This window comes from Pseudorasbora parva, chromosome 3, assembly GCF_024679245.1.
Source record: "Pseudorasbora parva isolate DD20220531a chromosome 3, ASM2467924v1, whole genome shotgun sequence".
Taxonomy (NCBI): domain Eukaryota; kingdom Metazoa; phylum Chordata; class Actinopteri; order Cypriniformes; family Gobionidae; genus Pseudorasbora; species Pseudorasbora parva.
Genome location: NC_090174.1, coordinates 47,221,249 through 47,244,327, shown reverse-complemented (window position 1 = coordinate 47,244,327; position 23,079 = coordinate 47,221,249). Strand labels below are relative to the sequence as shown.

Genomic DNA, 23,079 nt, shown 5'->3' with positions numbered 1-23,079 from the left:
TGTCACTGAAAAATCATACAAATGCTCACAAAATTCAAGATATTGTTGCAAAAAGTTGACAAGTATGACAAGTTCTTGTTTTATAACGTGATATAAATAACCAACATCACAAAAATGAGAGCTGTTTTCATACATTTGAGCATGAGTGCAAACATGATATTGCTTAAACAAACATTCAGTAATTTTTTTAAAAACATTATCCTCAACATTATTTACACATTTGTAATTTACCAATTGAGCATCTTCTGTATCATCTCTGTAGCGCAAAGACAAATTTAATTGTTAAATGATTTCATTTGTTTAGTAACAGCTCTATATAGTGTCCTATTCTAATTATATTTATTATCAGTAATTTATTATAAGTTATAAGTTATTTATCAGGTGGTAATGTGGATCTCTATGAATTTAAGGAGTGCTGGTCTGGTCTTCACTAGTATCAAGGTAATCAGAAGCTCTGCATTTGGACCTCTGTACCTCTGTATTTACACACTGACTAAACCTTTTTGTTCTACTCATCCCTTTTGCAATCAATGGCACACTGGTAGCTTAATAGTTACATTTACATTTGGCAGACGCTTTTATCCAAAGCGACTTACATTCCATTCAAGGTACACATTATACATTATTGTCAGTTCTTGCTTTCCCTGGGAATCGAACCCATGACCTTGGCGTTGCTAGCGCCACGCTCTACTGGTTGAGCTACAGGAAAGCCTAATAGTTAAAAACAGCAGGGCCTCTCTAAAATCGAGTTGACCATGGGTTATGAACATCTTGTTCTAAAGCCAAAGTAGCCTCGAGCAAGACACTTGACCCTAGTTAGCTTGAGAGGGACTTTGCTGGTAATTAGTCTACAGCAAGTTGCTTTGGCTCTAACTAATGAATCTCAGCTCTGCCATGTGCTGTTTATTGCCCCTTAGGGAAATGCCACTGGCATAAAAGCACAATCACAGCTCACATAGCCAAACCAAAAGCATGACATTTGTTTCACCTGACTGGCCCTGCTTCTAATTTCTACACAAAGTACAAGCGAATCTGATCATATTGCACAAGTTGAAGTACCTAACCAGAAGCCAGTTAGGGAAAACATTCCCTGAAAATTATATTTCTGTTTTATCTAGCAGCTACATAAAAAAACGTCTACTTCTTTCTCACCTGTTGTGAACTTGGTTACATCCTGTAAGTTTCCCAGAGGATAATTGTTCCTAAACGCATACAAATTAAACGGCTTGGGATTCACACTCAGCTCAGCCCACAATTCGTGATTGGGGGTCGTCCATCTTCCCGCCACTACATCATAGTCACGCCGACCGAGATGCACCAACCGTGTGAAAGAGTCGTAGAGGCCACCCTGAAAACCAAAGACGAGGGAAAAGGTGGGGTTGGAATCTCGGTAAACATCTCCGTATGGTGTGTACCGAATTTCCTTCACCACGTGGCCGTGGCTGCTGAAGACCGCGAGAGGAGTTCCGGCATTGTCACATGCTATATAGAATTCCTCGCCGCTGCTCATCTCCATAGCGATGAGGTGTCCTTGAAGGTCATAATAGAGGGAAGTGATCTCCGCACTACTGTGGTTGTACAGGTGTGTCACCCGGGTCGGTTCTGTCAGATCAGCGTAGAAGAACTGCAGCTGTGCTCCATCACTGCTGCGGCTGGCCACTCTCCTTCCGAGCCCATCGTAACGGTACCATACCCTCTGTCCGCTGTCTCTGTCACAGGCACCCAAAAGCAGGCCATTCGAACCGTAATCAAAGAGAAGATTGCCACGGAGACGCAAGAAGCCATCCTCATCTGTGCGGTATTGGATTTCTCCGAGGCGTGTGATGCGGTCACGGAGATCGTAACGCAGGGGTGTCAGACGCGCACTGTTCCCGTGACTCAGTAAATTGATGTTTCCATTTAGGTCGTAGCTGTAACGCCACTGTGGGCGGTCATTTATGGCGACCGTCTGCAACTGCCCATCTGCGTCATACTCGTACGCATAACGCGTGATGTTGCTATCCACTCCGATGCGGATATCACAATTTGTGACGCGTCCCATGCTGTCATACTGCAGTGTCATCCAGTAGGCGATGGATTTCAGAATTTCATACTGAACCTCAATCACTTGCCCGTTTGGGTTGAAGATTTTAGTGTGCTTCATGGCATGCGTGGTAATGACCTGGTTGAGGTCGTAGTTGATAACGCTGAACTTCCCGAACTGCTCGATTCGTCCCGACACGTCCACATAGCGGTACAGGTCAATCGGAAGTGGCGTTTCGTTGATCATAGCTTGCATGCTGGTCACCCTGAAGTTGTTGTAGCTGTAGTCGAAGCGAGCATTAACCAATCCTTCTTCGCTGAAACGATATATTTGTCTACTCACTAGAGGACCTGAATCCAACAAAATAGAGACAGAGAAAAGGAAATAAATAAAATGATAAGTTAGCAGCCAAACAGAGGTGAGGTAAAACAAGAGTCAGCTTCGTCACAGTGTGAGATTGGATGAACTCCCCCACTGTCAGTTGACTGTTTGGGATTCAAAGCGCTTTTTGATCAGCCAAGCAGGAGGGGAGTGCAAGCGAAGTGACAAAAGGAAGATTAAATGTCAGCCTGTATGTTTATTGGTGCAAGAGTACAACCTGTTTACCTGTCCAACTGTTCACACATCTTACTCGTCTCTCTGTCTCACAGGATTATCACCTCACCTGTTTATTTGTGCAAAGATGCCATGGTACCTGTCTCTCTGCTAATTGATCTAAGCATTGTGAAAAATCGTATTACGGTACCTGGCTTTCTGCAAATTTGTTAAAATTGGTATCCCAGTCATGGCAGAAATGTCGCTAATACTATGGTAGAGATATTTGCATGGCTATTAGAGTGTCATTTTTATTATATTTAATTAGCAGGAGTAATCCAAAAAAAAAAAAAAAAACTTTATGGCGATTTTACAGGACAAAATATTTACAGCATGAAGAGTAATGGGAATCTTAAGAATTTAACGATTACAGCTTTAATGTTTATTTTAAGAAATAAATATTTTAGGGAATTTGTTTTATACTATTAACCTTTCCATTAAGACAGATTATTTTATTCATAACTAAACAACCAGAGAGTTCGATTAAAAAAATAGATTCAACTCATTAGAGTAATTTATTTGGGAATCAAACTACATTGATAGTGCTGTAGTCATTAAAAAGAATCGACTCAAAGGAGTCATTTGTTTGGTAATGTCACAGTAACACTTTATTTTGATATTCCACTTTAGACATTCTACTGACTATAAGTAACTTTGCAACTACATGTCAGCTAACTGTCATTAGAGTATTTGTAGACTGTCTGATTAATATTTACTAAAACTTTATTTTGTCGGTCCCCCAACAGAAATCCTACTGACTATAAGTAAATTGGCAACTACATTTCAACTTATTCTACTAACCCTAACCCGAACCCTAACACCTAACCGTAACCTACCAGTCTACAGACAGTCTACTAATACTCTAATGAGTTAGCTGACATGTAGTTGCAAAGTTACTTATAGTAAGTAGAATGTCTAAAGTGGACTATCAAAATAAATTGTAACCAATTTGACTACACTGGCATTTGTAGCAAAAAAAAAAAAAAAAAAAAAAGCATCTCGAGATTAAAGTCATTATAATGCGAGATTAAACTCGTTAAATTTCGAGAAAAAAAGTCGAGATACAATCTCGAGAATAAACTCATTAAATATCGAGAATAAAATAGTTGTGTTTCGAGAAAATATGTCTAAATAAAATCTTGAGAATAAACTCATTAAATATAGAGAATAAAATCGTTGTTTCGAAGAAAAAACTTGTTATATTTTGAGAAAAAACGTCGAAATAAAATCTTGAGAATAACGCATTCGATCAGTGTTCACTGCATAGCATACTGAGAGAGGACATTAATATAATTTTGTCATAATTAGCTAAAGTTGATAGTATTTCTTTGTTACTGAAAGAAAGTCTGAAATATAGCTTGACTAAGTGATCCAACTCTGCCATGTCCTCTATCAGTATGCTATGCGTTATTCTCAAGATTTTATTTCGACTTTTTTTCTCGAAACACAACAACTTTATTCTCAATGTTTAATGAGTTTATTCTCAAGGTTTTATTTCAAATTTTTTCTCGAAATATAACGCGTTTTTTCTCGAAACAGAACGACTTTATTCTCGATATTTAATGAGTTTATTCTCGAGATTGTATCTCGACTTTTTTTCTCGAAATTTAACGAGTTTAATCTCGCATTATAATGACTTTAATTTCGAGATGCTTTTTTTTTTTTTTTGCTTGGCCCTAATCCTCTTCCGTAGTATTTCTTTAAAACAGATTGGTTCAGAAAACATACACAATAATGAAAAATTACTCATACTGTGAATAAGATTTTGATCTCACTGCTCATCCTGTCAGTGAGTCTCTCAGATAATATTGTTCATGTGCTGCTCTTACCTGTCTGCCTGTAGCGGATGGTGCAAACGAATCCTTCATGCATCAGGTGGATGGTTTTAACAGCACCTGTTGCCTCGTCGTAGGTGAAGGTGACAAGTGTTGAATCATAGAGGATCTCAGCCAGCCGGGCCACTCGGCTATATTTATAGATTACATGCCTGCCTGTGCCCAGGTACAGGCTCTGGAGCAGGCGCCCGTCGTGGGCGTAGTCTTGCGTGAAGCAGGAGGTGGGTGAGTCGGGTGGGGTGTAGGTGTTTCGGTAGTACCCCACAGATAGAGAGGTCTGCAGGCTGTGTCTCACCATGCTGGGGAGGGTGACTGACAGCAGACAGTCTGTCTGATCATACTCAAATGTATAGCGCCGCTGACTGTGTAACATCAGCTGCACAGACTGAGAGAAGAAGAACAAGAATGAAAAGGAAAACTTAGAGAATTTCTTTTAATTTTCACCCCAAAATTAAAAGAAAAAGATGTGATTCCCATTATTCTCAATGGTTAGTATTTTTATGTGAATTCTTTTTTTTAAATAAATTAAATAGAATTAAACCAAAATTTTATTACAAATTTTTCTTTTTTTTTACAAATGTATTTTGTTTAATTAGCTGCCAGGCATTTGACCGTAAAAAAAAAAGTATGGTTTTATTTTTACAATGTAAATATAAAACTAAATTTACTTTAAAATTAAAAGAATAATGTTAAATTGCTAGCATGGACATAAACCTTTAATATGATGAGCTAAATATTTTATTACAGATTAACATAAATTGTTACATTGTTACAAAAGTGAGAATTACTGTAATTAGTTATTAATGATACAATTCTTAAAATAAAGGTCAAGTTGTTCATTTACAGATATTGTTTGTAATTTTACATGAATTTGTATGTTATTTATGAAAACAGAAAAATACTGTATAAATAATATATTGATTTTGCTGTATAAAAAACAAGAATTACTATAGTTTTTCATTAATGAAATAATCCTTAAAATAACTGTCAAATTTAAAGACATTTGTTTATTTACAGATATTGTTTTTAATTTTACATAGTTTTAAACGTAATTCAAAATGACAAGAAAATACTGTAAATAAATGTAGTTATTTTCTGTAAAATTAGGATTTTTTTTTTTTTTACAGTGTATAGTAAAAAGAATGAAACATTTTGCATGATAAGCACTTATCATAAAAATTATGTTAGAATGCAAAAAAAGAAAGAAAAAAAGCTACCAAACCAGGCTTTGTTTTTAAATAAAAATCATGAAAATTATCAATAACAACGTATAAATAATAAAAAGGTAATAATTAAAAACAAAATAAAGTGTCCTCTCATTTTAGGGGTCAAATATGTCCTGGGTAGTGTTGTCACGATATCAAAATTATGACTTCGATATGATTCCAGACCAAAATACCTCGATAACGATACTAAATCAATACCATGGTAAAAAAAACAAAAACAGATAATATAAATAATATGACAACAGAACTTACTATTCATTGTTTTATTTTTTTTACTAAAAATTCACTTGGCCAGCATGTTTCTGCCCTGGTTTTTGACCATTCCCTCCTCTTATTGCTATAATAGCATGCCAGTGTGAACATCCTTACAGAGATCACATTATCAGTCATGTTATCATTCACTAACCTTTCTCTTCTCAACAGGTTGGGATGACCAAAATTAATCACACAGAATAAGGTCTGTATTAAGTCCTGCATGGATCTAATTACCTCAGCTGTATACGTTCACTAAAGACATATCCGACTGTGTATACCTGAACACTCACCAGACCGTGCATTTTTGCTTACGTTTGACCATTCAAACCTAAATAATAATCTGCAAAAGAACTGAATGGCGATCGCATGTTTGTTGCATGCGCTGCTCGTATCTCTTCGACTTCCAATGTTTAGTGAACGGTGGAAACAGAGTTCTGCACACATGTCCTGACACCCTCTGTCACACAACCACGCAAATTAAGAAATACAGCTCATATAGGCGCTGTCCTCCTTAAAGTACCGGTACTAATAAAAGTCCATATCATACCGTTTGTAATAGCAGGGTATCGCAATACTTTTTTTTAGTACTGGAATATTGTGCAACACTAGTCCTGGGCAGTTTTTCTTTTTTTAAGACTCACACAAGCATAGCCCCATACCCCTTACAGACATAGTACACACCTTCTCCAGAAAAGTGTAGCTCCAGATCTTCCCATTGGCCCAGGTCCGTGTGATGATGCGTCCGTTATCGTAGTCCCTACGCTCGGTCCAGTTGCCTCTCTGTATGCCGGTGACAAGACCTTCACTTGAGTACGATACTCGCACTTGATTGTATTTACTGGGGGTCCAGAGCACAGGCCTTCCCTTGTCATCGTACTGAACACGCAGAGTAAACTTGCGATGGTCATCATAGATCTTCCCAACCCGACTCTCTTGACTATAGTCTATAGACAAGACATTCCTGTTGTGAGCCTGAGCGAGAGAAGGGGTGAGAAAGAAGGTAAAACTTATGAACTTATTACATCAGAGTACACAGAAACACGTGTGCAATAAAACTGGCAATAAAAGAAGAAAATGTCTTTCTCAGGGGCACAGAGGGAGACAGGGTTGCTGTTATGGCCACCATTATTCGGCATATACATCAATGAATTGACAATGAGTCCTCGAAACTCCTGATTTCACTCTGTGATTCCTAGATCAATTTCCAGCTCTTTGCAAATGACTTAGTTTGGCCGTCTACCACTGAAAGGGTTACCGCAGAGTCTGGACCTTCAAGAAGATTTTGCTCCCATAAAAAGATAATGTCCTGTAGAGATACCTGTTAGAATTTGGCTGAATATATTAGAATCAGTAATTGAGCCGGCTGCCCTTTATGACAGCGAGGTGTGGCGTCCACTAACAAATTGGAAATTAGGTGAATGGGGAAAACATCCAACTGAGACCTTGCATGCAATAATCAGTAACACATATCTTAAAAGTAAATGGGAACACAGCAAATAACGCATGCAGGTGGAATTAGGCCAATAACATCCATTCAGTGATCCCTGAATCATTATAAAACCTTGCAATGAGTAGAGTTGAGCAAAGAAAACAGACCGCTTGCTGAGCTGGCCCTGAGTTTAACAATTAATTGTACTTCCATACACATGCCCCTTGTGACTAGAGTAATTCTATGAGCATAATTAGCATAAACCAAATTACAAATACAAGCAAAATATAGTTATATCGCATTTTGAAACCCAAATTTAAATGCAATTCAGTTTGAAATTAATAATACTGCACACAGCTCCGTTCAACAAGTAGTGTGTAGTCAGAATTTCCAAATTCCAACTTGGAATAATCCACATCTGACTTTGGAATGGAATGAAGCAAAAAAACAAAAACTGGTCAGGGTCAATAATCGCTCTGTACAGGCAACTTTATTGTCTCTTTGTCACCGAATGAGTGTGAGAAAGTGGCATTGTCTTCTTGTGTCGTTCTCTAAAATAAACCTTATTTTCAAATGTATTATTAATAGTAGGCAGCCTGATCTGCCGCTGATTTCATTTCGCTATGCAACTCAGTCTGGAAACCTGTAAATTTATTTATCCTGCTTCTGTTACACTTTTGTGGGAGCCAATCACAGACTGGCTTATTCACCTAACGCCATTGGCGGGTGTAACATGATGACGGATAGAGAAACAATTGGTCGTTGCTTGTTGATCACACCTCTTGTGGTCTGATTGGTTGAAAGACTATCCAATTGCATACAGAGTCATTTGAATAATGCTAGTTTATGACTCCACAGACCAATGTTTAATTTTAATTTCAGCTTGGTCTGGTTTGACATCATAACATCTTATACACCACAATTTAAAGGTTTGGGGTCTTTTTTTTCTTTTTCTTTTTTTTTTTTAAAGAAATGAATGCTTACTTATTTAGCTAAGATGCATTAAATTGACCAAAAATTACAGAAAATGTGATTGTAATGTCAGAAAATATTTCTATTTAAAAAAAAATACTGTTATTTTGAACTTTCTATTCATCAAAGAATCCTAAAAATTTGATATCAGGTTTTCCCAAAAAATATTAAGCAGCTCAACGGATATTAATAAGCAATGTTTTTAAAGGAATAGATCATCCAAAAAATTGGGAAAAAAATATCTGGTTATTTACTCTGTGTAAATGTACCTGACTTTCTTTTTTCAGCCGAACACAATCAGAGTTATATCAAATAATATCCTGGCTCTTCCCAGCTTTGTAATGGCATTGGATAGTGTTTGAGTTTTTGAAGCTCCAAAAAGCGTATCGATGTATCATAAAAGTTAGCCTCACGTGGTCATACTCAATTCTAGTCAGAATATGAGTCTGAAACTGCTCCATTGGGCTGTGATTATGAGGCGTGTTTCAACCGAACCAGGAAAGACATCAAGAGAGAAATTGTGAAGGTGAATGCATATACAAACAAGCTCTCCGTTTAGGATTCGAAAAAATATAATCTAAGCCCCTTTGATGACGTGCATGATTACGTTACTGTTGATCTGTCCGTCATCGTCTAAAGCCCGCCCTGATGATTTAATTGGTCCGAACAGTTTCTGTTCGGGGATAATTACTCCTCTATGAAGCAAGGCCAGGCCGAACTGCCCGACCTAAAAAATTTGTGGGCAGGGCTAAGTTCGGCTGGCATCCAGGCTACATAAAAGTAATCGTATGATGTACGACGTAGGCAAAATGAAATGCCAGTCATAAGTCTAAAACGAGAGGTTTAAAAGCAGAGGTGTCAAAAGTACTCGTATTCATTACCCAAGTGGAAGTATATATTTTTTATAATAAGATATTATTTTATTGTATAAGCCACTTTAAGTGCAAACAGTGCCCAATATAAGAGATCAGAAAAAGCACACAATTAACAGGCATTTTACACGTTAACAACACACAACTGCCAAAATGTGTAATTCATTGATACTGTACAATAATCCGCCAACAAAAAAAAAAACAAACAATGCACTTAGCTTTGCTCTGAAAAAACTACAGTATACCCTTGTGAAGTTCATAGAACACACACTTAGCCCAGTCAAAGCTGATGGGAAAGCTTTCCCATTCTGACATTCAGTTTGAAGTTCAGGAGATTGCTTTGACCAGGACCACACCCCTAAAAGCATTGAAGCAGTCACTCACTGTAAAACAGTTCCAGAGATTTCTGGGTCTGATGGCGGCAGCGTCCAACGTGATACCTTTTGGCCTGCTGTACATGAGACCTTTGCAGTGATGGCTCAGGACCAAGGGCTTCTCCCCAAGGGGGAATCCTTTTCGCTTGATCAAGGTCACGTGGCGATGCCTACGTGCCTTGGTGACGTGAAAGGATCCTTGGTTCCTATCCCAAGGTCCAGTACTGGGGGTTCCTTGTCGTCCCTTAACGCTAACGATGGATGCATCCCTTACTGGTTGGGGAGCGGTCATGAGTGGTTGCTCAGTGCAGGGTCTGTGGACCCTGTGTTCCTGGCACTCAGGCACTGATGGCTGTGTTCCTGGCACTCAGGCACTTTCTCCCAGACCTGAGGGGCCACCATGTGTTGGTCCGTTCAGACAACACATCGGTGGTCTCCTATGTAAACCGCCAGGGGGGCATACAATCGCGCAGGCTGTGGAAGTTGGCGTATCAAATGTTGCTCTGGACCCAAGGGAAATTGTTATCAGTTCGAGCAATATATATTCCAGGGTACCTGAACAAAACGGCAGACTCCCTGTTGAGGCAGGGAGTGGTGCCGGGGGAATGGAGACTCCACCCCGAGGTGATGGGGCTCCTTTGGGATCACTTCAGGCAAGTTTAGGTGGATCTGTCTGCGTCTCGAGAGACAACGCACTGTCCCCTGTATTATTCCTTCACGCATCTGGCCCCGCTGGGGTTGGATGCTATGATACAGACATGGCAGAGGCTACGTCTGTATGCATTTCCCCCAGGGCATTGCTCCCAGGAGTGCTGGAGAGAGTCCGGCGGGACGGGGTTCAGCTTCTATTGATAGCGCCGTTCTGGCCGGGCCAAGTATGGCTGTCGGACATTGTGTCTCTCCTCGAAGGTCCCCCGTGGGAAATCTCGGTCAGGAGGGACCTTCTCTCCCAGGCGAGGGGTTTAGTTGTATACCCTTGTCCGGAACTATGGAAACTGTGGGCTTGGCCTCTGAGGGGGCCCAACTCGTAAGTTCAGGTCTATCTACTGAGGTTATAGAAACCATGCTGCACTTCAGAGCACCTTCTATGAGGAGGCTGTATGCCCTAAAATGGAGAGATTTCGTTGCATGGTGTACAGGCCGTTCTTTTAAATTTTCAGTTGATTGCCCAGTTGGTTCAGTACTAGATTTCCTGTAAGAAAAGTTATATTCAGGGTTATCCCCTTCCACTTTGAAGGTATATGTGGTGGCAATATCTGCGTACAACATTCCCTTAGATAATGCATCGGTGGGGAGACACCCATGGGTAACTCGCTTCCTCCATGGGACGTGGCCATAGTATTAGAAGGCTTAACTCTGGCCCCTTTTGAGCCTATTGAAGAAGTGCCAGAAGAAGAAGAAGAAGAAGAAGAAGAAGAAAAAGAAGAAGAAGAAGAAGAAGAAGTAATTCCTAAAGAGAATAGGGTATTTTGCAGGCTTTGTCGGTGTCTCCCTCTTGTCTTGAGTTCGCACCTGGTATGGTGAAAGCTTTCTTATTCCCGAGGGAGGGTTATGTACCAAAGGTCCCCACCAATGTGGCGGGCCCTGTAATGCTGCAGGCTTTCTCTCCACCTCCGTTCCACAACCCAGACCAGGAGAGATTAAATCTGCTTTGTCCTGTAAGGGCTTTGGATGCGTATGTCCACAGAGTTGCCCTGTGGTGCAAGTCTGATCAGTTGTTTGTGTGTTTTGGGTCCCCAAGTAAAGGGAAGCCAGCATCTAAGCAGACATTGAGTAAGTGCATAGTCGAGGCTATCTCTCTTGCATATGAGTCGGCCAGTCAGCCTTCACCGCTAAAAGTCAGAGCCCACTCAACTAGGAGTATGGCTGCCTCTATGGCACTAGTGTCAGTAACCATGGTTCCCTGAGAGGGAACGAGACGCTGCGTCGCTTTGCCATACTTCCGGCATGCCTGTGACCGACTTGTCTGACTTTTTCAGAAGCTAACACTTTTTGGTCCCGGGGTGCTTTATAGTTTCCTGGTCGATGACGTGACCCGCGTGCTTCATGACGCAATCACGCAGAGGCATTCCGACGCAGCGTCTCGTTCCCTCTCAGGGAACCATGGTTACATGCGTAACCTGAGACTATTTTCATACAAAAAGTAATTGCTTACTTTTATGATAGATGGATGCGCTTTTTGGACTTTCAAAAACTCTGACACTATTCAGGGATAATTTTCATTTTTGGCTGAACTATTGCTTTAAGCACCAAATCAGCATATGTCAGAAGGATCATGTGACAAATCTGTAGTAATGGCTGCTTAATTTTTGAAGAAATTAAATGTTACATTTTTTAGTTAAAAAAAAGTTATTTTAAAATTTCACAATATTACTCTTTTTACTGTATGAATTAACTTCTAATTATTATCATTTGCAATTGTAATTTGTAGTGCCTGTAAATCACACTAACTGCAACCAAGAAATAAAATTGAACAGGCCAAGAGTTAATATTAGAGAACATAAAATAGAGAAGATTTATTCTAAGAGAAATGTGTGTGAAATGCAGGGTAAGAAAAACTGTGTAGTGTCTGTTATATGGTTTAGATAGTATATTAGAGAGAGCAGGTAGTCTGTTTCCTCCATTTTTACCACACTAAATCTTTGTAATGTCAAGGGCAGCTATTAGTAGTCAGGTAAGTACATATTTTATATAGATTACTTGAAAGAGCGAAAGAAAAAAACTTTTCCATGCTTACATTTCAATAACACATGTCAAATCACTAACAAAATCAATACCCAGTGTTTTACTTCTGTCAGAGCTTCTTCCCCCCTTTTAGGAAGACAATGAACATGTAAAATCAAATAAATAAAGCTTGCTTTAATGTAAAGTATTAAATAAAATCATGCAATTTAAGCTTAACTTACAATGGTGTTAATTAAAGCTAAATGCACAATGGTGTTAATTAAATCTAATTGTTGCACTATTATTAGAAATAAGCATTATCAGAGGTATGATTAGTACTCTTCATTTAGAACGACCCTGGTTCAATTGCAAAGCCGAAATCATCATATTTTATTTTTTTAAATAAATTAAGAAAAAATGTGGCAGTGGATGAATAATAGGAGCAGGATTTTATGTCGCTCAATTTTGTTAGCAATTTCACTGACTTGACCTCAGTGATGAATGTTTAATTGAAACTAATCATGCAATAACTGCAACTGTTAACATTAGCTCAACATACCTTCTAGTATATTATGAACTCGACTGTTCAGCACAAAGATGAACACAAAGTAATTTATGGATTTTAAGTGTATGAGCAATCATAAATTATCCAAGATTTGTTACTGTAACTTCGCACTCTGTAAACACCTCATAACAGAATTCAGAGAAGCACCATGAAAGGTATGAAAGCGAGGCTGTGAGGGATAGACGTACTGAGTTTTAAATGGCATCTGCGGTAAAAAGATGTATAAACCACCTAGATCACTTATCATTTTCCACAGCTCATTGTCTGGAGAGTGAAAGATATTTTTGCAGTTTCGTTATCAGAGCAATCCAAAAACACGTTAAATAACAGCACAACCCACCGAAGAGATGTATATCTATCGCTCACAGCCTCACATTCATTCCTGTTAAATATCAAAGATGGTGCTGCTGTGAATAAGGTCTAAGTGTGGCACACTTGGGCATCTTGGAAAATCACTGTAGCCCTGCACATAACATGCTATACCCTGATTACCCTAAATAGAAAACACATTATTACCCTCAGTCTTCGTTCATATGCTGTGTAATTCCCTTTGGCCTGTTCACGTCGTTGTCTCCACTCTATTAGGCTGTGAGCTGGTTCCCCAGGCAATGTGATGTTGCACCTTCCGACTGTGGGATGGACGAGGCCAGCCGATGCCCCTGGCAAAAGCCCTGATGACACGGTTGGTTCAGTACTGAGAGTAACGTCCATCCCACTGGCGTATGTCACCCACAGAGAGCCGTCATCTCGAACACCGTACACACTAACAGAGTGAGCTGGACAGAGAGAAAGAGTTATATAAGATTCAGAAGCATTACATTTATTGGTAAGACTTTACAATACGGTTCATTAGTTAACAACATTAGTAAACATGAATTAATAATTAACTGCAATAATAAAGCATTTATTAATCTTTGTTAATGTTAATTTCAACATTTACTAATACTTTACTCAAATCTTGTTAACATTAATTAATACATTGTGAGCTTACATGAACAAACCATGAACAGTGTTTTTATTAACTAAAGTTAACAAAGATGAACAAAAACAGTAACAAATGGTTAGTTCATGTCAGTTAATACATGAATGAAACCTTATTGTAAAGTACTACCCATTTATTACATGAAATGGAGTCAGAATTTACATTTTGGGTGAACTATCCCTTTAAATGTGGCTGAAGTGTTCAAATACTTTTTGGGGCCACTGTATTTACATAATCACAAAAAATAATTTGCAGATTCACACACACACATACACTCTCTCACCTTGTCGAAGCGTGTAGATGGTGTTATCCGCAGAGTGGTTTGTAATTATAATAAAGTTTTCTCTGTTCGAGGCAGTGGCTTCCACTCTGACAGCTTTCTCCATGTTTCCATGGAAACTACTGACCTCTCCAGTCGGCAAGGTCACGTTGATGAGGTGTCCGTCAGAGTTATACCTGCTCATGAACACACTTTGTGTTAGTCTGAATGTGTGTGTGTGTGAGAGAGAAAGACTGTATAAAAAAGTTTAAATGAGCAAGTGTAAATGCATGCGTATATGAGAGAGTTTAAAGGGGTCATTTCATGCATTTTTTTCCATTTTATTTTTCCCTGACGACATTTGAAACAGTAGTCAAGGTTTCGTGTGCCATAATTTAGTTGTTCATGACAATTTTCCATCCTCTCCCTGACTCTTACAACAGCAGTAAACAGGCAGTTTTTTGCTGCCGTGCCTTTAAGACCTCTGTGTAAACGCCCTCTTCGCATGTGAAATGAGAAACAACGCTTTGCTTCACTTACATACGGCCTGGGTTTGCTGTTGGGTCCAATATAGTTCATGCTGCTGCATTCTTCAATAACAGCCTCTTTGCAAAGACTGAATTACATTGTGACAGGATCATAAAACAAACCACTGAAATGTGCTGAACTGTGAAGGTGGACCTTAAATGATCAGAGACCTTGTTAAAAATAAAATTCAGTCACACTTTCCTAAAGTGTGACATCCAGAAGGATGTTTTTATTGTTTGTTATACACAAATTGGAATACCAGTATCTGTTCTTTTAATCATTTAAAACATTTTATTCATCATTACCATGCTATTCAATCAAACATGTGTCATTGAAATGTACATGTGGCAGTAATGTTAATTCACAATATTAATAATTCCAATAAATGATTTGGCTGTGTAATCTTAACACTCCGTCTTAATATTTGGTCTGAGTCTGACATGTATGCAATATATTTTTTTTTTTATGTGTATCTGTCCTTTTACAATATTAAAAGCAATTATATAATATTAAAGGCTTTATTATATAAAGACGTTATTATATATTATATAAATATGATCTTTTTAAACTGGGACAGGGTTCTTGGGACAGTTCACCCATTGTGCTCATTATTTTTATGTAAAGATATAGCTAAAACAGTAGTTCACCCCAAAAATGAAATTTCTGTCAACATTTACTCACCCTCAAGTTCTTCATAACTTGAATATGAATTTCTTTCTTCTGCTGAACATGAAAGGAGATATTTAGAAGAATATGAGGAAACTGAACAGTTCAACCCCACTGACTTCCATAGCAAGGGAAAAATACCATAGAAGTCAATGGGCTTTGTAAACTGTTTGGTTACAGACATTCTTCAAAATATCTTTAATTTTTTGTGTTCAGCAGAAGAAAGAAATTCATACAGGTTTGGAAGAACTTGAGGGTAAATAAATGTTGACAGAATTCATTTTTTTTTTGGATGAACTGCCCTAACTATACCTTTACATTAAAAAAAAGTACAATGTAGTTGAACACTTTTGCTCATATTAAGGTGGGATACAGGTACGGTGAGGTGGTATGGGTAGGTTTAATGGTGGGATAAGGTTTAAGGGAAGGGTCAACATTAATTATAGATGTAATTACAGAGATAAATTACGGCTGTAATAACCCAGGTATTTTATACAATAAGTTCATTGTATCAATTGACTAATTTAAATGTTAGTACATAGTAGTTAAAGACACCTAATATAAATGAGACCCAAGTCACAATTTAAGTTATCAAGGAAATGTTCATGAAACGAGAACTTCAAATGCAGTTCTGTTTGATAGGACCTTCTTCACCTAATCATGTAAATCATAAAGCAAAAGTAGATAAGCGTTTGATTATCTCACTGCTGTGACAATTCTTCAGCATCCCGTCACCGCTGAACTCCACCTCTGCTTCTATTCATTCATTACTAACTTCATTATTAAGTAGTCCAGGGGTTATTAAGAGCTTTAGTTGAGTCTCAGGCTGCAGTCCTGTCTTTGACAGCAAGCCAAATCTGTTTACCTTCATTATACGCAGGGATTAGTGAACTCATGAACACCGTGCCAAGCGCAAAGGACACTGTTTTATCCGATCCGTAGTTTCCCTTGATTGACTTATTACTGTGCCTAATTTTTTAAGAAAGTAAAGACTGATTTCATCTATATACACAGCAGCTTAAACACCCTATTAAAAACACAATGTCTAAATTACAATTAGAACAAGGTTACAGGATAGAAAATATCATTATCTCAGGATAAAAGTCAATGTGAAGTCCTCGAGAAGACAGAAAAACAGGGTGTGGGTGTAAGATATATTATAAAGGTGAATGTTAAAATCCGCTGATGCACCATAGAGGAACAGATGACTTGACATTTGAATCCGTGTGGTGGCTCTGGATGGTCATGTGATTATTATGAGGGGGTGAAGCACTTATGACATGTTTCATTTCTCCTTCTCCATTTCTAGAGCAGAATTTAGAAACAAGCTTCTTCATCTGCTCAGTCCCTGTTTTATTTATGTCTAATCAATGTCAATGCCAATTTAAATCATATAGTCGTGTCTTGCCACCCACACTTGATGTAAAAGAATAAAAGCTTTTCATTTGAGCTTTCAAAGGCCTGCGGTGTAGATCAAGAGACATCGGCCGCCGTGTACTCCTTTACTCAAAATGTTGAGTCTGCTTGAAATGCAGGTTTCTTTCTCATCTACTTAAACATCTTAGGGAGATTGTCTTTCTTTTCCTTTCTCACTAGGGGGTTGTAAGCCACTATTTTTTCTTTCCTTTTATCTTCTTTATTTTTCTACTGTAAAGCTGCTCTGGAACAATGTGCATTGCAAAAAGTGCTATACAAATAAACCTGAATTGAAAAGGGACTAAGTGGATTGGCTGTGCAGGCAAAAGCACCTAATCCACAAGGTTTATGTTACTGTATTGTCATTAAAACTCTTTTGAAATCTTATTCTAAAACTATATTTCTACATTTTCAGAAGAAGAATGTGAGTCGCACTTGCCTGAGCGGGTCGTTGCTATGCGGTTGCTAAGGTGTTCTGAGCTTTAGGAGGAGGAGGACACTCACCTTAGCAAGCGCAATTAATACGACTATGCGTCAAAACTTAATGAGCTGCCTACCCGACAGTATTTTTGGGCATCACAGGCACATGTGAACGATAGAATCGATCATTCGAACGCCTTTGTCCTATTTCACTGGTTGCCAGACACTTGCATCAAAATGCTTGCATATTGAGCAGCCTCTCACTTTTCCAAATCAAATCATCAGGCACAAAATCACTTTCCCAAAAATTGGTCTGTTCCTCAATGGGGAAATGATTGTCTCAATCCGAGTTTCTTGGAAAAAAATATCTAGAGTGAGGGTGTCAAACTTGAAATGACTTGGGAACCACCAGCCAAGCAGAGGGCCATTTGAAACATTTTACAGCCATGCATTTTGAGTTGAGAGAATCATCTGTCCCACACCTCTAGCAGCTCTGCATGTTTAGATGACTAATGGCGCCTGAGATTGTATTCCTGCAATTTTCTGTTTGCAGATCGACCAGATAGCTGCCCAATTAACACACCAGAAACATCACAAGCTAGCTTTGATGTAACACTTGATTCTTTCTTTAAAAAAAATCAATACAAAGATTGAATAAATAAATAAATCTTAAACTAATTTCTCGTTGTCTCTCATTTTCAGCTCTGATTTGTACTTCTCATGTACCATTACTAATGAATATCTTCTGCTGTATTCCTAATTTGCAAGTCACTTTGAATAGTGGCAAAATGAACAAGTGCAAAAGGCAAAGTGCCTATAATTCCCCAAAATTAAGTTTAGATAGACAGCTTACTAGGTTTTGAGCTGTTTCTGAACATTTTCTAAAGCAAGTCATTACTGCATGCAGATCAGATCTGAGAAATCCCCTGAACCCGGGGCGCTTGTTGACGAGTTTGGAACACCTACGTTGCTGCATATTCTGCTTTGAGGTATGTTTCTGAAATATTCAGTACTTACTACTTCTGGATGAAGGGAACTGATCAAAGTCAACACACAGTCCTTCGGTGCTGTGTGCACAACAGAACATTGCAACATAATTTAAATGAGCTTCCACAGTGTTGCAGAATATGCTACGGGCATTAAAATTTATATATGAACCCATTTAAAAATGATAAAAATGTGTTTAAAAAAATGGCAACACTCTAGAATACAATTATTTTCATCAACTTTAGTTGCAGTTGGCTAAAATGATCACAAAATAACAACAGCCAGTTCTTTTTTAAGTTAATTAAAAATGTTTTTAAGCATTAACTTCTACATATACACTAATACATTTGAACTTATTATAATTTAACTAATTATAATTTAATATAACATATTTTTTTTTGTATTTGTTTAGTTTATGATTGCTGTAAAGCACTTTTACAAAGGCTTGAAAAGGCATTATACGAAAAACATTAACTGTAATACAACAAAGATGTAACTATGAAATATATTTACATTTATTAAAAACTACCTAAATTTATAAACGCTGTTATAATTTGTTTATTGTTAGCTCATGACTCCTAGTGTATTAACTAATGTTAACGTATAGTAATTGTAAAGCGGGTAACACTTTATTTTAGTGTCATTGTTACATGTAGTTATTATAGTAATGACTATATATTATACATTATTTAAATAACTAACCCTAAACCAAACCATATAGTAAGTACATGTTGTTACTGAAAGCTACACTGTGATATTTTTTCCCCATCTAGCGGTGAAAAGGTATATGACCATCCAGTGAAGTTTCAGGTCCTCTCAATTCCGATTTCATTTGAACTTCTACGGTGGCCGATTTAGTCCAAGATTAACATGGCAATCCCCCTTTTCACATTCGACACGGTGCCATCGAGTGTTAAAATGCGAAAGGCGAAGCTTGAATTTACGGGTATGTCCCTCTTTGGCTAATGTACAGGGGCAACATGGCGACCAGCATTCGAACCCCTCACCCGTATGTATTTTCAATGGCATATTATAAACTTACGAGAATACTTTATTAAGTGAAAGAAGTAAATATACATTCATGAGCACATATATTTTTGGAAGAACTAAGTGTTTTTAGCTAAGAATAAACTAAAATAGTTACACAGTGTAGCTTTAATATTACTCTCTAATTAAATGTATAATTACAGTGTAACAAAGACACCTTCAACATAAAGTATAACCATAAAGTGTTACCACCCAAAAAAATATTGCTTTCTGATATTTTCATTTACAATTCTTTCAAAATAACATAAAATTCATAAACATGAGTTAATGGAACGACAATGGACAGTATTTGTAATATTAAATATTTAAATACATAAAAATGTATAGGATTAAAAAAATCCTATTAAAATGGTTGCTTATTGGTAGTTTATGATACTTAATTCATGTTAATGAAAAGCAAGTATAAAATTTTACTACTCAAAAAAGGCTACTCTCTGTTACTATTGTTTACAGCTGTGCTTTTGGTTATTATTATGCCTTACAGGACATTTTATTTTGATTTTTTATGTGATATTTCAGTATGATTTTGGCCTTCTAGCTTGAATAATGAGACATGAATATGGTTTAGTAAGTCCCAGCAGGGGGCAGTGTCTCACAACAGACCTAACATGGGGAAACAAGCATGTGATCCGCCTCAACGCTACACCATGAGCTGCATGAGAATGTGTATGTGTGTGCATGTGTGTGTAAACACAGTGTGTGAAAGGTCACCGAGTTGATCAAACAAAAAGGAGAGAAAGAGAGAGAGGAAAAGAAGCCCCTGACATTTTCACACTAAATTAGAACTTGCAGCTCAGTCTCACAAATCCCTGAAAATGCCCATGCAAACAGTTTACACACATGCACGCGCGCACACGCACACGCACGCACACACACACACTCACTCACAGGTACCCAGACTCTTTCATAGTGAAATCAGAAGAGGATACAGAGTTCTTTTCTTTATTGGATAGATTAAGGCTGAGTGATTTTCATTGCAGCAGAAAAACACGCAGCTTGAGAAATCGAACTACTGCACTCTTTCAAACGATCTCAGGTAACACTGTCGATCAGACTCTATTAGATTATTTTCCTTCTGATAAATTCTAATAAAGCGTGATTAAATTAGGCCCAGGTAAAGATTAATCTATGCTGGGAGAGAAAATTGTTTTATATACAGTAGAAACTTGCCACTATTCCTGCTGATAAAATTGCCTTAGACTATCAGAGTGTGCAAGTGAGGCCGTGTGGCATGACAGCAGCCGAAATAGACTCTAAGGGAAGCAACGACAGGATATGACACACGAAAACGAAGACAGATTGCGCTTTCACGCGGCCCTATAAATCAAGCAAAGCATCGCACTCTCCTGATGAGCGAGAGAGAGACAAAAGGAGGGGAAAAGAAGGGCATCACTTACTCGTAGACAGTAGTCCAGCCGTTCTCATTGCTGATGGTAGCAAGCAGCCCTGTGTTGCCGTAGTAACTGAGCTGTGCGAGGTCGTGCGCGAGAGCCGAGATGCGCTTCAGCATTCCGGCGTTGCTGATGGTCAGCCAGTAAACCTGCCCGCCCGGGGCTACGAGCCACAGGGGCACCCCATTAGCATCCCGCCGCAACTGCGCTATCGTGCCTTCCCTGCTTGCTATGCTGCTCAGGTGGCCCTCAGGGGTATATGTGAAGTTGAGTAAGTAGTCCCCGGTTACCAGGCTGCGGGTGAACAGGTGAGTACCATTTGGACTGAACAGGTAGAGCTCTTGATCTGCCACCGAGGTGAGCTCGTACAGCCCCTCTGGAGTGAGCTGTGGATGGTTAGCGGAGAGCCGACGTATGCGCACGTTCCCGAGATCAGCAATGTAGAGGGAGCCATTAGGAGAAACTGCCAGAGACGAGGGAGACTTCAGCTTGCCGTCGCGAGCATAACTTCCGTCACCTAGGGACAAATTCAGAAAGAGAATGAGAGAGAGAAGGGGTAAAAAAAAGAGGAAGTTTAGTTCATTAGACATTCAGTGTTGGTCTTAATGATTAACCCTCAGAGACCCACTGCAGTAAAAATACACTCTTTTACATCAGTTAAATAATAAGAATTTAACAGCATCCAGGACTATTAAATGTGTCATACCAACAAGTTTGGCAGGGAAATATTTATAAATTGAATTTCTCAACATGCCAAAGTCAAACTACATAGCAGCCTACTGAGACACTGCTGACAGTAAAAAAATAAATAAATAAAAAAGGAGAGAGAGAAAAAAACACCTGCATTATGTAATGGTATGAAATATGCTTTGTTTTTTCTTCAAAATTAAATGAATTAAATAAAAAGAAAGAAATATATACTTAAGAAGAATTAAATTATATAAATAAAAAGAAGGAAATATACTTCAGAAGTATTACATGAATTAAATAAAAATAAATAAATATCCTTCAGAAGTTTGGGGTGAGCAAGATTTTTGAATATTCTTTTGACAGAAGCTCATTCTGGCTGCATGTATTAGATGCTGTTTAAACAGTATTGAGAAATATGATTACAATTTAAAATAACTACGGAACTTGTACATTTTAAGATATATTAAATGTATTTTATTCCCGTGATGGAAAGAAGCTGAATTTTTAGCATCATTACTCCAGTCTTCAGTGTCACACGATCCTTCTACGATTAGAAATCATTCTATACCCAATATGCTGATTGGGTGCTCAAGAAATATTGGAATATACTTTACAATAAGGTTTCATTAGTTGTATTAACTGTATTAACTAACACGAACTAACCATGACTAATACGTTTGTTACTGTATTTGTTCATCTTTGTTAACATTAGGTAATGAAAATCCAGCTGTTCGTAGATTTGTTCATGTTAGTTCAAAGTTAATTAACTAATATTGACAAGATTTTAATAATGTATTAGTAAATGTTGAAAATAACATTAACAAAGATACATAAATGCTTTATAAGTGCAGTTAATTATTACCAGTAGTTCATGTTAACTAATGCACCTTATTGTAAAGTGTTACTGAAATATTAAACGTCAGTGCTGCTTAATATGTTTTTTGGAAACCATGATACTTTGCTTTTCATGATTCTTTGATTAATAGAAAGTTAAAAAGAACAGCATTTATATGAAACATTATAAAGGTCTTTAGTGACATTTTTGATTATTTTAATGCATCCTTGCTGAATAAATATATTTACTATTATACGCACCACAACATTTTAACAGTAGTATATATTTTCCCAAGAGAGAAATTTGACTTGGAATACACCTACACTAAACATTGTCATTTCACCTTCATAGCTTTATATAAATAGGGCAATAAATAATATAACAATATCATGGTAACACTTAACAATATGGTCTCGTTTGTTAAATTAACTAAGATGAGCAATACATTTTTTACAGTATTTATTAATCTTTATTAATGTAAGTTAATAAAAACCAAGCTGTTAATTGTTTGTTCATGCTAGCTCACAGTGCACTAAGTAATGCTAACATAGACTACATTTGGTTTGAATAATGTATTAATAAATGTTAAACTAACATTAAAGGGGTGGTTGCATGCGATTTCACTTTTTTAACTTTAGTTAGTGTGTAATGTTGCTGCTTGAGCATAAACAGTATCTGCAAAGTTACAGCGCTGAAAGTTTAATGCAAACGAAGATATTGTCTTTTAAAGTTATGGCAGTTAATTGCCTACAAAAAAAGCCGGTTTGTTCTACAATGAGCTTCTTCGCGGGTTGGTGACATCATAAACCCTTGCTATTAACATAAACACTGCCCCAGATGTGACTTCTGGTAATGGTAAGGGGCGTGGCATTTCCAGACAACATTTGTGCTTGGCATTTCAGCCAATAAAAATACAGGAAATACATTTGGCCTTCTAACCAATCTAAGACCATTGCGTTTTTCAGAGGGATGGGCTTCATAGAAGCAGAAAGCAAACGAGCCGTTCAAAGGACAGTTGGAGACAGCGGTGTGGAATAAAGGTCAAATAT

General features: G+C 37.8%; 1 protein-coding gene and 1 non-coding gene across 2 annotated transcripts in view; both read right to left on the bottom strand.

Moving 5' to 3' along the window:
* The window catches only part of tenm1 (teneurin transmembrane protein 1), a 209,271-nt gene that overhangs the window by 3,762 nt on the left and 182,430 nt on the right, over nucleotides 1–23,079 (bottom strand). Inside the window, 6 exon segments of the mRNA XM_067439223.1 lie at nucleotides 1,153–2,373; nucleotides 4,447–4,837; nucleotides 6,615–6,905; nucleotides 13,326–13,585; nucleotides 14,075–14,247; nucleotides 20,512–21,022. Of these exon segments, the coding sequence (XP_067295324.1) occupies nucleotides 1,153–2,373; nucleotides 4,447–4,837; nucleotides 6,615–6,905; nucleotides 13,326–13,585; nucleotides 14,075–14,247; nucleotides 20,512–21,022 (2,847 nt within the window).
* Nucleotides 637–711, bottom strand: trnaa-agc (transfer RNA alanine (anticodon AGC)). The gene has a single exon. It is a non-coding gene; the product is annotated as a tRNA-Ala (tRNA).